The sequence below is a fragment of the Miniopterus schreibersii genome (assembly GCF_964146895.1).
Source record: "Miniopterus schreibersii genome assembly, chromosome: 1".
Classification (NCBI taxonomy): Eukaryota; Metazoa; Chordata; class Mammalia; order Chiroptera; family Miniopteridae; genus Miniopterus; species Miniopterus schreibersii.
In genome coordinates, this window is record NC_138101.1 from 30,670,722 (window position 1) to 30,683,055 (window position 12,334).

General features: G+C 43.9%; 1 protein-coding gene across 7 annotated transcripts in view; it reads left to right on the forward strand.

Annotated features, from left to right (window-relative positions):
- The window catches only part of CRACD (capping protein inhibiting regulator of actin dynamics), a 205,315-nt gene extending 195,172 nt beyond the window's left edge, over positions 1–10,143 (forward strand). For all 7 annotated transcript variants that reach the window (XM_081162801.1, XM_081162800.1, XM_081162799.1 and 4 more), the window contains 3 exons: positions 7,000–7,190; positions 7,779–7,941; positions 9,967–10,143. In XM_081162801.1, coding sequence (XP_081018927.1) covers positions 7,000–7,190; positions 7,779–7,941; positions 9,967–10,127 — 515 coding nt within the window. In that variant the 3' untranslated portion in view covers positions 10,128–10,143. The remainder of the gene's footprint in view (positions 1–6,999; positions 7,191–7,778; positions 7,942–9,966) is intronic.
- Positions 10,144–12,334: the final 2,191 nt, after the last annotated feature.

The window sequence follows — 12,334 nt, forward strand, 5'->3', positions numbered from 1 at the left end:
TTCCCCGTCAGGGCACATGCCCGGGTTGCAGACTTGGTCCCCAGTTGGGGGGGGGTGGTGCAGGAGGCAGCTGATCAATGACTCTCTCATCATTGATGTTTCTATCTCTCTCTCCCTCTCCTTTCCTCTCTCTGAAATCAATATATAGTTAAAAAAAAAAAAAAAAGGTCCCTTAGTTCCCCATAACCTCGTGGGTATCACAGACGCAAGCCCCATTGGCTTTTCAGAGCTAGTGTTTTAGGGGCCTGTCTCGGGCAGAAGTTTTAAAATTTGGGGCACCAAAAGTGGGGTCCAAACCCTTCATCCCTCAGGGTCGTGAGTTACAACACTGGGGTGGGGTTTATGGTGAGATTGTGTCTCAGCCTCTCCTACCCATTTGCTCAATGTGTAGGAGTCACTCAAGTAACCACTAACCTAGATTTTAATCCAAGGGGGTTGTTCTGTATGTAGCTGCAGACTCGGTGTGCCTCAGGGAGGAGGGGTTTCAGGACCCCATGTCACCATCTTGAACCAGAACCCCTATTTTTAGTTTTGACATTAGCTTTTGCATTGTTAGCTTCCGTGGTATCATCACAGCCCCCTCACAGCCTGGCCTGCTCCAGCTTACTCTTACCTTCTCCCCAAAGAAATAACGCTCCAGCGCTGCACCTTTCTTTTACACGTGCCCCTTTGGTTATAATTTCCTACCAAAAACAATTCCTGTCCTCTTTTCTTTATCAGAATATCCAGATTCTAAGTTGTCAGACTCTGCTAATTGACTTTTTCTTTATTTGGTAGAAAAGAAGTGTGCAAACAAGGACCACGTGCCTTGTGAGTGGTTTGCTGCCTAAAGACCTTGGGGCTCTCCTGTCCAACTCTAGACCAGGGTTGACCAAGTTTGTTTGACTGAACACCCCATCAGAATAAAAATGCCTAGACCTCCAATTTATTTATTGACTGTGTCCATGTTAAAACCCCTGGGGCCACATATATACACTTAGGATACAGTTCACTGAAACAGCAGTAGATGGAAATCCATACTGCAAATCATGGTGTTACCTTTTATTTCTTTGGCAAACTTCTTGTTAGATCTGATTTCTTCATAAAGTGGCAAGCAAAGAGCTTGTCAGCTCTGCCGTGTCCTTACACTTGCATTATTAGAAGTATATTAAATCTGTGGTTTGTTTGCAGGAATTTACGGTTTGTCCATTTCATAAGGGATCATTTAGATCAAAAGGAGAGAGGATATTCCATAAACTTACCAAACGGCAGAACCTCACAATATGCTAAAAGCAGAACAAGTGAGGACAAGATTGCTGGTTCTCTCCCCGCGTCATCCCAGCGCTCCCGGCTTCCCTCGGGGGTGTTGACACATACCATTTGCTGGACCTTGCCTTCTGATCTGTGGCTGAGTGAGGATGTCACTGCTAGTCTAAGCATCAAATATTAGAAAAACTTGATTTCGCTTTTATTTTTATATTTAAAGATACATAAATAGAAATTCTAAACTTTTCTTTCTTTACCCCCAGTGCATTGCCTTGCACATCCCCTAGGGCGCGCACACACACACCCTTTTTTTTTTTTTGTAGACCACTGCTTTAGAAAGAGGTTTCTTTTCCTGGGATGGAGGCCAGTGAGGACTAATACCTAGGTGAAGCCCCTGGGAGGGCATTGACTCTGAACCCACCCTGATGGGAATTAAAATAACAGTGATCACACACACACACACACACACACACACACGTACACACGTTTCACCTCTAACCCTTTGATTATAGATATCATCTCATTCTAATACCCAGCCCCTGATGGTGGGTAGAACACATAGTAAGTGACCCTTTCTCTAAGCACTGACCCTGCGGAGCAGTGATTAGAACCCTGTGATGCCAGGAGGTACCTGCTTGTCTCCCCAGGACATAAGGAGGGAACTTGAGTGGGCTGTGGTTCTGCTTGTCCACAGTTTAGAATGAGAGAGAATAGGTTTAAACACTGCGGCAAAATTAAATTTTAATTAGGTAGTTTTAACTCCCTGACTAAAAAGATTATGTGATTAACAGAGACCATCTCTATCTTTCAAAACCTTGAATGAGATGAGCGATTTTACTGTTTTGGAAAGTTTCAACAGTCGTCCTTTGTGCTTGATCATTTACAAGGTGTTTTTATTTGTACCACCTAGCTTAGTCTCACAGCATATGTATAGATAGACAGCCTTGGCTGCATTTTACAGATGGGGACACCAGCGTCTGAGAAGTCAGGCGGCTTGCCCGCCCCCCACAGTGGTAAAGCCAGGACGAGGAGGAGTTCCCTCCTAGGTAGGCCCACCTTCCCGGTAACCTAGGGCTGCCTCCAAACGCTCCCAGCCTTTGAAACACTTTCTCATTATGTCCTCATGTTACTTCTTGGACCTTAGTCATACATTTGCTCAAAAAAACATTGTTTAAAAACACCGTAGGGCCCGGCCGGGCGTGGCTCAGCGGTTGAGCATCGACCTGGGATCCAGGAGATCGGGGTTCAGTTCACAGTCAGGGCACATGCCCGAGTTGCTGGCTAGGGAGCCGATCAGTGACTCTCTCATCGCTGATGTTTCTATCTCTCTCTCTCCCCCTCCTTTCCTCTCTCTGAAATCAATAAGGATATATTTAAAAAACAACAACAAACAAAACACCGTAGGGTTTAGCAAGGCCTTCCTGTCTTACCCCTTTTCTTGCAGTTCCTTTAAACCTGATCTATGATTCTCATTTTTCCCGCATCTCTTGGATAATATTTTGGGCACCGTTCTTTCAGTCACTTTAGAAAAAGAATTTTATTGTGGTAAAAATGCATAACATAAGATTTACTATCTTAACCATTTCTCAGTGCACAGTTCAGTAGTCTTAAGCATATTCACATTGTGTGCAACCGATTTTGATCTTGCAAAACAGAAACTCTGTGCCCATTAAACAACTGCCCTCTGCCAGCCCCATCTACTTTCTGATTCTATGAATCTGACTACTCTAGACACATCATATAGGCGGGATCATGCAACACTTGTCTTTTCTGTGACTGACTTATTTCACTTAGTATAAGGTCTTCGAGGTCCATCCGTTTGTAGCATGTGACAGGATTTCCTTCCTTTTTAAGGCTGAATAACATTCCCTTGTGTGTATATCCCACCTTTTGTTTATCCCTTCATCTGTCCATGGGCCCTTGGGTTGCTTCCACCTCTTGGCTAGTTTGACTAGTGCTGCTATGACCATAGGTGTGCAAATATCCCTTTGAGATCTTGCTTACAGTTCTTTTGGATAAATGCCCAAAGTGGAATTGCTGGGTCTTATGGTAGTTCTATTTTTAATTTTTTGAAGACCCCCACCCTACTGTTTTCCACAGCAGCTGCACCTTTTACATTTCCACGACCAGTGCACAGAATTCTAATTTTCCCACATCTTCACCAACACTTGTTATTTTCTGGTGTGTGTTTTTCTGTTTGATTGGTTTGGTTTGGTTTTTATAGTAGCCATCCTAATGGGTGTGAGGCGATGCCCTCATTGTGGCTTTGCTTTGCATTTCCCTAGTAATTAGTGATGCTGAGCCTTTTCATATGCTTGTTGGTCATTTGTGTGTCTTCTTGGGAGAAATATCTATTCATGTCCTTTGCTCATTTTTTAATTGGGTGTTCCAGTTTTTGTTGTTCAACTGTAGGAGTTCTTCCTATATTTTCAGTCACTTTTGAAAAGAAAAAGTCCTCTAGGAATTTTCAGTAACAACAGTCTCATGTTAGTAATTAATATGTCCCTTCCAGTGTCATAATCAAAACTTCAAACACTCTTTCAGATTAAAGTGTCTCGCTTCTTACTCGGCCTGCTTCAGGCTGATACTCCTGCGGGGGGGATGCGGGCATGGCCGACTTCTCCCCTTTCTCCCAGCCCAGAAACAGGCTCCAGAGCTGGAGCGAAGGAAGGGAGGAGGTAGGTGAGGCGTTGGTGCTCACTGCTTTGGTGGACTACCCAGTGCCTGAGTGCCCTGTGGGGCACTTCTGTGCATTGCTCAGACCCCTCACCTGCACCTGGACTCTCTCCATTTCTTGCAGTTCCATTCCTGTCAGTCATGCCTTCTGCAGGCCACCCCAGGTCTTTAGAATCAAAGACATTCTTTGACCCCATTTCTTTCCCAAAGAAATTCTCTATGCTGGCTTCTTCAGTGGCCAGGCTTAAGTAGGTGATGTAGCACTTTCCTCCAGCAAGTGGGAGTAGGTACCATTGATTACTTTGTTGCAGGCCTTTGGGCTTTCTTGACAGAAACTCAAACATGAGTCCCATGTTAACATCCTACTTTCTGTTTATCGATCCCTGACCGCAACCCAGACCTGTTAGCCCTTTACATAGTGTGTTATAATCTTTTTATCGTCTGGCTCATTACTCCAGGATGAGCTGTTCAAACTACAGTTCTAAGGAAATTAAAATCTGGCTAGAGATTTGCCTTTTCAAATTTTTTTAGGCAATTACATTGTAAAGGCATCTTGGCCCTTGTGATAGCCACCTCTCAGAGTTGTTGGCAGGAAACTGGCCAGTTGCTTTAATGACCTTCCTCAGCAGGTTCAGATAGAATGTTTAGACTAGGATTCCCTTTTACAGAATAGCTTTACACAGAAATCATTCAGACCTTGGCAATTTGGTTTTTGGACATTTTACAAATAGGTGTTACACTGCCCTTCAATAAAAAAAAAAAACCTCATCGTTAGTTCCAACGCATGTAAAACTTCCGGCTAAGCAGAGCTCCTTTCAGTTTCAGTTTTAAAAAACACTTCCAGCCCGGCCGGGTGCGGCTCAGCAGTTGAGCATCAACCTAGGATCCAGGGTTCGATTCCTGGTCAGGGCACATGCCGGACTCGATTCCCAGTTGGAGGGCGTGCAGGAGGCAGCCAATCAATGACTCTCTCTTTAATCATAGATGTTTCTCTCTCTCTCTCCCTCTCCTTTTCTCTCTCTGAAATCAATAAAGATATATTAAAAAAACAAAAACAAACACTTCCTTTCCTGTGTTAGGTCATAACTGAATCTTTATTTGATGATTAGGGATATTGCAATGCCAAAGGCTCATTATAAGTATGAATTCTCTTTGTATAGCATTATAGATCTAGAGGGTATAGAAAATTAAGCAGAATCTGCCTTTTTTGTGCTTGAATTCCTGATTTGAATTTTTTATGGTTCTTTCTTCTCAATATAAAGTTCAGTTGGCTGAGAGCCCTGGTTGGTAAGGTTCCAGATGATCAAAGTGTAAACTTCTATTGGGTTTCAAAAGAGCAGGACTACAGTGCACCCTTCCCTTTGAAGATAGTAAAAGATTCAAACTCCAGAATGATTATCCCTAAACGTGCATCATTTTTACTTGAAGGAGAAGGGGTCATTGCCTCACAGATAGAAACAGCAACACTCCCTTTGTAGAGTGGTTTCTATATGCCAAGCACTGTTCTGAATGTTCTGATACCCAGGATCTCGTTTAATCTTCATGGCAACTGATGAAGCATGTGCCAGTATCATCTCCACTTATGGATTAGAAAACTCAAGTGTAGAGGGGTGAAGTAGCCTTCCCAAGGCCACTTAAGGCCAAACCCAGGTCTGCCCAGTTCCAGAGCCCAACCTCTGCTACCACCCACCCGTGAGGTGTGTTTACCCCAGTTGCGGAGGCGAGACAGTCAGCATAAGAGAAACACAGACTGAAAGTCAGAAGCCCTAGGTTAAGACTCCAACCTGCACACTAACTGCTGGGTGACCTTGGGCGCAGGACTTGATCACTATGGACCTTGGTACTCAGGCCTGTCAAAGAAGGGCCTTGGACCAAAATCAGGTTTCCCACTGTGTTCCTCAGAGTCCCGCTGAGCTCAGCAGCCCCACACAGCAGAACAGTGCCCCATTTTCCTCTCTCATACTTCGGGGTTCCACATAGTAGATATTGCTTGCAGGGGGAAAGTGTTCTTGCAAAAATAAATTTTTAAAAAGTAATATAAAAAGAACAACAGTGAACCAAATAACTACCTGAGTCCCTTGTAGGTTTGAGATTTTATGACACTGAAGATTTTTTTTTTCTATTTAGAGGGAAGAGTGATGCTCTTGTTTCCTATTGGTTAGAGATACCACTTTCCTACCCAGTGGAGTCACTCAGGCATCAGCACGGAGTTTGTATTAGGAAGGGACAGTTAGTTGAGTGTTTAGTGGGCTGATTAATGTGTCAAGTTTTAGGGGGTGAGGTACTGATAGAAGAGAATAGTTTCACTGCAAGCTGGCTTTTGTCTTTACTAATTCTGATCACAATCCCAAGGTGTGTGTTGCGGGGAAGGGGTTCCCAAACCACCAAGCAATTCTCAGATGCCAGCTGGGTGTCTTAAAATTCAACTCAAGAGTGTCAGATTCTACAGGTTAAGGTCTCAGCCCCAAAGGCTGTACCTTCAGATCCAGGTGCTTCTGACTTGTTAAAATCACAGCTTCCCATAAACCCCTTCTCTGGGTTTGAGTAATTTGCTACAGTGGCTCACAGAACTCAGAGACACATTTTATTTACTAGATCATTGGTTTATTATAAAAGGATTAACTCAGGACCAGTCAGAAGGAAGAGATGCATAAGACAAGGTATGGGGAAAGGGCATGGAGGTTCCATGCTCCCTCTGGCTGGCCACCCTCCCAGCACCTCCACCTATTCACCAACCCAGAAGCTCTCCAAACCTGTCCTTTTGGGGTCTTATGGAGACTTCATTACATAGGCATGATTGATTAAACCATTGGCCACTGGCGATTGATTCAACCTCCAGCCCTTTCCCTTCCCAGGAGGTTAGGGGGTAGGACTAAAGGTTCCAGCCCTCTTATCATGCAGCTGGTTCACCTGGCAACCAGCCCCCCATCCCTATGTGTGGTCCCAAAGTAGCCTCATTAACATAACATGAGACACCATTATGCTCTCATCACTTAGGAGCTCTTGCCAGAAACAGGACAAAGACCAAATGTATATTTCTTACTATAAATCACAGTATCAGTCTCTTTTTCCCCACAGAAAAGCCGGTGCTTCAGAGCAGACACTCTTTAGATGGTTCCAAACTTGTGGAGAAAGTTGAAACTGCGCAGCCACTGTGGATAACATTAGCACTGCAAAAGCAGAAGGGGTTTCGGGAGCAGCAAGCTACTCGAGAGGAGAGGAAGCAAGCCAGGGAGGCCAAACAGGCAGAAAAGTTCTCCAAAGATAACGTGAGTAGCATGGTCTTCAGCGTTTACCTTGCCTTTCTGAGCTTGGCTCTCTTTTTGTGTTGCAAGGGTTTAAAAAAGAAGAAAGAAAGACTAGCTGGGAACAGCGTAGAATATCTAGGAAGGGTAGAGCAATAAACAAATTAACCACCATTAGACCAGGAAAGCATTTGCAGTTAGAAATTTGACTCAGTTTCCTTATGCTGTTAGGGTAACTTGATTTGGGAGAATTCACGATGTAATCAGTAGCAGTAATCCACACACATAACAGTTATGTGAGAAATATGAAGATGGCTGTATTTGAGCTGGGCCTGGGAGAAAATCGGTCTTCCTCTGTGACCGTGCTCTTATAAGTAACTTGATGGGGCTCTTCTAGGAAAGTGGCCTTCCCTTTTGGGGACATTTGTACTGAGCTGTTTCATGATTGGGGGCCAGGGTTGAGTACACACTGCTCCCAAGTGTGTACCAGCTGCTCGTTTGGGAGCAGAGCTTGGAGGATGACAGGCAGAAGCACCCAGGGCGTTGCACTGCCAGTCTTTCCATGTGCTTTGGTTGAAAACACACTCTTCCTGACTTTCTCTGCTCACCCAGGTCAGTGTCAGTCCTCAGCCAGGAAGCAGCAGTGTCAGCAGAGCTGGATCCCTGCACAAGTCCACGGCTCAGCCAGAAGAAAAGAAGCCGGAGACAGCGGTGTCCAGGCTTGAGCGCAGAGAACAACTGAAAAAGGCCAACACCCTTCCCACCTCTGTGACAGGTAGCGAGAGCAGGACCATTTCTCTTTAACCACAGTTACAGGCTTTCCTTCTTACAGCATGCCTTATTCCCTCCAGTGTCATAACTAGTACAGCATTTTAGGCATTTCCGAGCACAGGCAGTTTCGCCACCCCGCTCATCAACTTTGGCACTGATAATCAGCTCCTCTGATAAAGATCTCTAGAAACTCACCCACTGCCAGTGGTGTGATGGTCAGTGTTTATCAGCTCTTCAGGGAGTAAAAAGACCTCTGATTTGTAGTATTTGCCATTTACTGTGGTGTAAATATTCCCACCATGCCCAGTTTCAAGCTATCAATGTGGTCTGCTAAATTTTTGAAGTTAACAGGTGATATGAGCCATCTCCAATGCCCAGCTGCCTGTAGTCCAACAAAATCAGGTTTATTAACTTGATCTAGTACGGGAGACTACATATCATAAGGACCTCTAAATAAAGGAAGAGATAAGATTATAATAGAATTTGGGGAAAAGGGTGACATTCAGGTAAAATTTAAACGGAGCAGTGTTTTGGTAGGCTTAAAGCAAAGCAAAGGGTATGGGGTGTACATAAAGGGGTTGACATCAAGCCTCAGCTGAAAAGTGGACTCAGGGCCCTGTTTCCTTTGACACTACAAAGTTAAAATAAATGGGTGGAAGTTGTATTTGAAAACCCCTACTGGAGTTCTCCTGCTGGGGTGGAAATAGGAGCTGTGTTTCTGAATCAGTGACTCAGGTGGCTCAGGTGCTCCAGGCAAAGTGAGATGGCCCCTTTCAGAGGCAAGTGTCTGACCCAGCTGGGGCTTTAGAGAGCAACGTTGTTCAGCTCAAAGTCCTTGGTGTTAATCAACAACCGCAGTGTTTATACATTCATGATACATCACAGACACACATTTTTTAAAAAATTCTTTATTCTAATAAAAGGTAAAATGATCCAATAATGTTTCCAACTATATGCTTATTACCAGTCACCTGAAGAAATAAAGCTAAACAGGTTTCCTCCAGGGGTTAACAGGGCATGTTTTCCCCACTGTGCAGCCCTGTTCCCCGGAGGGCAGCGAGCCTCCGGACCCAGGATTTTTGTAAGCCTTGGTTACCCGCTTGCTGAGTTCTGGAACTGTAAGAGGTCTCACCGTTAAAGCTATATTTTCTATTTGGTGAGAAGAAAATTTTTTCGAAGACCACTTTGGAGCACTGTACAATTTCTCAAGAGCCTCCATAGGTATTATTTCATTTGATTTTTATACCCAGGAATTAAGGATTCTACACAATATATGGGTGTGTCAGAGAGAATTAGTTCAAAATAAAGCCAAAGCTCCAAAGTCAAAGAACCAGCAACCTTTTGATGCACAGGACAATGATTAACCAGCTGAGCCACTCCAGCCAGACCAAAGTCAAACAGATTACACCTTTCTCTGCCTGATTTCTTGGAAGCTCCACAGGGTTAATGCAGTTCACGGTGGCTCCGATTAATAAAGCAAGCCTTTGTTCTGACGTACTTGTCTTTTCCATCAGTATTTCCTGAGTTCTGCTGTGTGGGGGAACCCTCACCTTAAGAAGCCTTTATGCTGTGGTAATAAAGTGCTATGATGCAAAGGGATCGTTAGCCAGCGGGCAGGATCTGTGGGCCTGAGGGGGAAGGGACCCGGGAATGCCTGGTGGAGGCGGCTACTTTTGACTTCACCAGCTTGATAAATTCACACTGCTCGCTTGATCTTCTCCTTCATGAAATTGGCTCTATGACTGGAATCACAAAATTTACCTTTTATTTTTTATTATCATGCAGACATAGCTCCTGTGCACAGAAAAGAAAATGCTTCTAGAAATTCTCTGAAATTAGAGTTGACTGCACTGTGATCACTGTAATTTTGTACGTAACAATTACAGTCACATAGCTTGATTTCTCTAACTCTTCTCACCGATGATGCCCAGTGTTTCCCTGAGTTTTCCTTTCTGAATCCCATTGTTTGATACATCAGAATGTGGCTCTGACTTCTACCTTTCTCCTTTTCCTTCAAAATGCAACCCAGTGGAGATCTCTGATTCGACTCCCCCAGCGCCACTGGTGAAAGAAGTCACAAAGAGGTTTTCCACCCCAGATGCTGCCCCCGTGTCAACAGAACCAGCCTGGCTGGCTTTGGCCAAAAGGAAAGCCAAGGCCTGGAGCGACTGCCCACAGATTATTAAGTAAAGAGTGACTCTTATCCATTCCTATTCCCAGTTACTGGCTCCTCTCTTGCCCTTTTTATTTATTTTTTTATATGCAGTAAAGAAACCAAGCTAGAGGAAAAGAAGCATGTTTTATAGGCGCTAAAATAACATTTAGAAACTGAACTGGTGGTAGTCCTTGTAAAGAGTGTATTTGCACAACCCTAGGTCCTGGTGCCTTGAGCTCCTCCTAGTTCTAAAGAGAAAGTTCTGTCCGAGGGACCACAGGAAGCAAAATCTCCCGACTAAGAACTCCTCAGGAGAGCCTGCCACCCCCGTCCGCAGCCCTTCCACACGCACACACCACACACCACTGGACATGGACTTTTGCCAATCTTTGTAATGGTTTTTTGACTCTCTGCTCCCATTTCTTTTATCCAAAACCTGTACCCTGCCGTGTGTTTGGGGATTTCTACCTTTTTCTACGGTAATGGTGAAAGGACCGTGTAGAGATAGAAATAAGGCCCATTCTCCTGAGCACAGCCAGTAACTGAATTGCAACGCAGTCTGGCTCCCCCTCCGTGCCCATGTCTGGTTCTCATGATTTCCCCCGACCTGCAGCCTTAACACAGAAAGCGAATCCATCCCGCCTCTCCCACACTGTTGATCTGCGGGCCCCATCATACCAGGACTCTCCTTACGGACACGCTAAACATTTGGCCCATTTGGCTCCCAGGGAACATTTTATTTAATATAAAGAAAGGAAACTATAAATTCTCTTTCTGTCTGAGACTCCCCATCTAGTGCAGTTCTTAAGATGTCCAGGCTCCATCCCAGGCCTGCTGTGAGGACAGGGCCTCTAAGGTTGAGGACCTTGGGATACACTGCTTCTACTGTAATCTAGTTTTTAAACCTCTGAAAGGGAGACTTGTTTTACCCAAAAGAAGCAAAACTGAGACGGGAAAAATAATAAAACCATCTCCCCCCACACCAGCTGTTTATTAAAGATACAAGAGGCTATTGGCATTGCATGTCTCTGAAAATTCCCTTAAGTCTTTAGGGAAGGTTAACCAGAAGGTTAAGATTTGGAGCCTTTGTACTAAGGAGCACCTGTGGGAAGTTTCCTTCTTTACCATAATTAATTCATATTTAGACTCAAATATTCAACAGCATTTATAATTTAGAGCATTCACCTTGCTAACTTTAAAAGACATCTCAGAGTTTTAAATGGCCTTGTTATTATACACGTGTGATACAAAGAAGGGACCTGGCTGTTTAAAAGCCACATATATTCACTATTTCCCTAAATTTGGTTTACAGGAAACAGACATACAGCAAACCCACACGTTGCTGCTACTAACTGCACACTTCATGGTGTTGGCACACTCCCGTTTTCTTAGCTCCTCACTCCCGAGTAGAAGTACAAATCTTTGGCCCGGTGCGGGGACAATTACACCCTTTTCCCTCTCCTGCAAAAAATCCATTGTATTAGTTTGCACCATTCTTTCCTCCGTGCTCACTCAACAGCAACGTGCTGCTGCTCTGTGCTGTTACTCTCCCATTCACCTTAAAGAAAGGGTGACGGCAAAGCTATTTACCACACAGAAGGCATTTTCTTTCTGGAAGCAATGGCTCGGTCTTGCGGTAGCAGCTGGCATGTGTGGTCATATGGACAGCTGTACTCTTGCAAGTTGGATTTAATATTATATATATACTGGACCTTCAGACTGTTAAGAATCAATGTAACTTTAATTTTTTTATTGCTATCAGAAGCAATATTTCACTGCACGTTTTCCAACTGATGTTCATTTCTAAATCAAATATGTAGACAATTGTTAGTTTCAATGATTTCCTCACCAATATAACACTTTTTAATAGGAATTTTTCCACCTAAAGTCCTGGAATTTTAGTGCTACAGGAATTCTTCTGAATTGACTTTTTCTTTCATCCTATCAGCTTTGGATAATATCACAGTAATGGCCGAGAACAAACAAAGAAATCAGATTATTAACAAAGAATGGTAGATGAGTCCACTCTCTACCGTGGGCTCCCCTACCATAAAGCCCATCTGAAGTAGGAGAAATACCTCAGTTAAAAGTTTCCTTCCAAATCTTTAAGCAAAGAGTATACTGAGGGAAGCAGTCACAGCATCACTTCCAACAACTTCTAAAGGCCACATGTTTAATATATCATGTAAACATTACTCCAAATTTGCACTAACTACCAGTGAAGTGTTATTTTGCTTTAGTT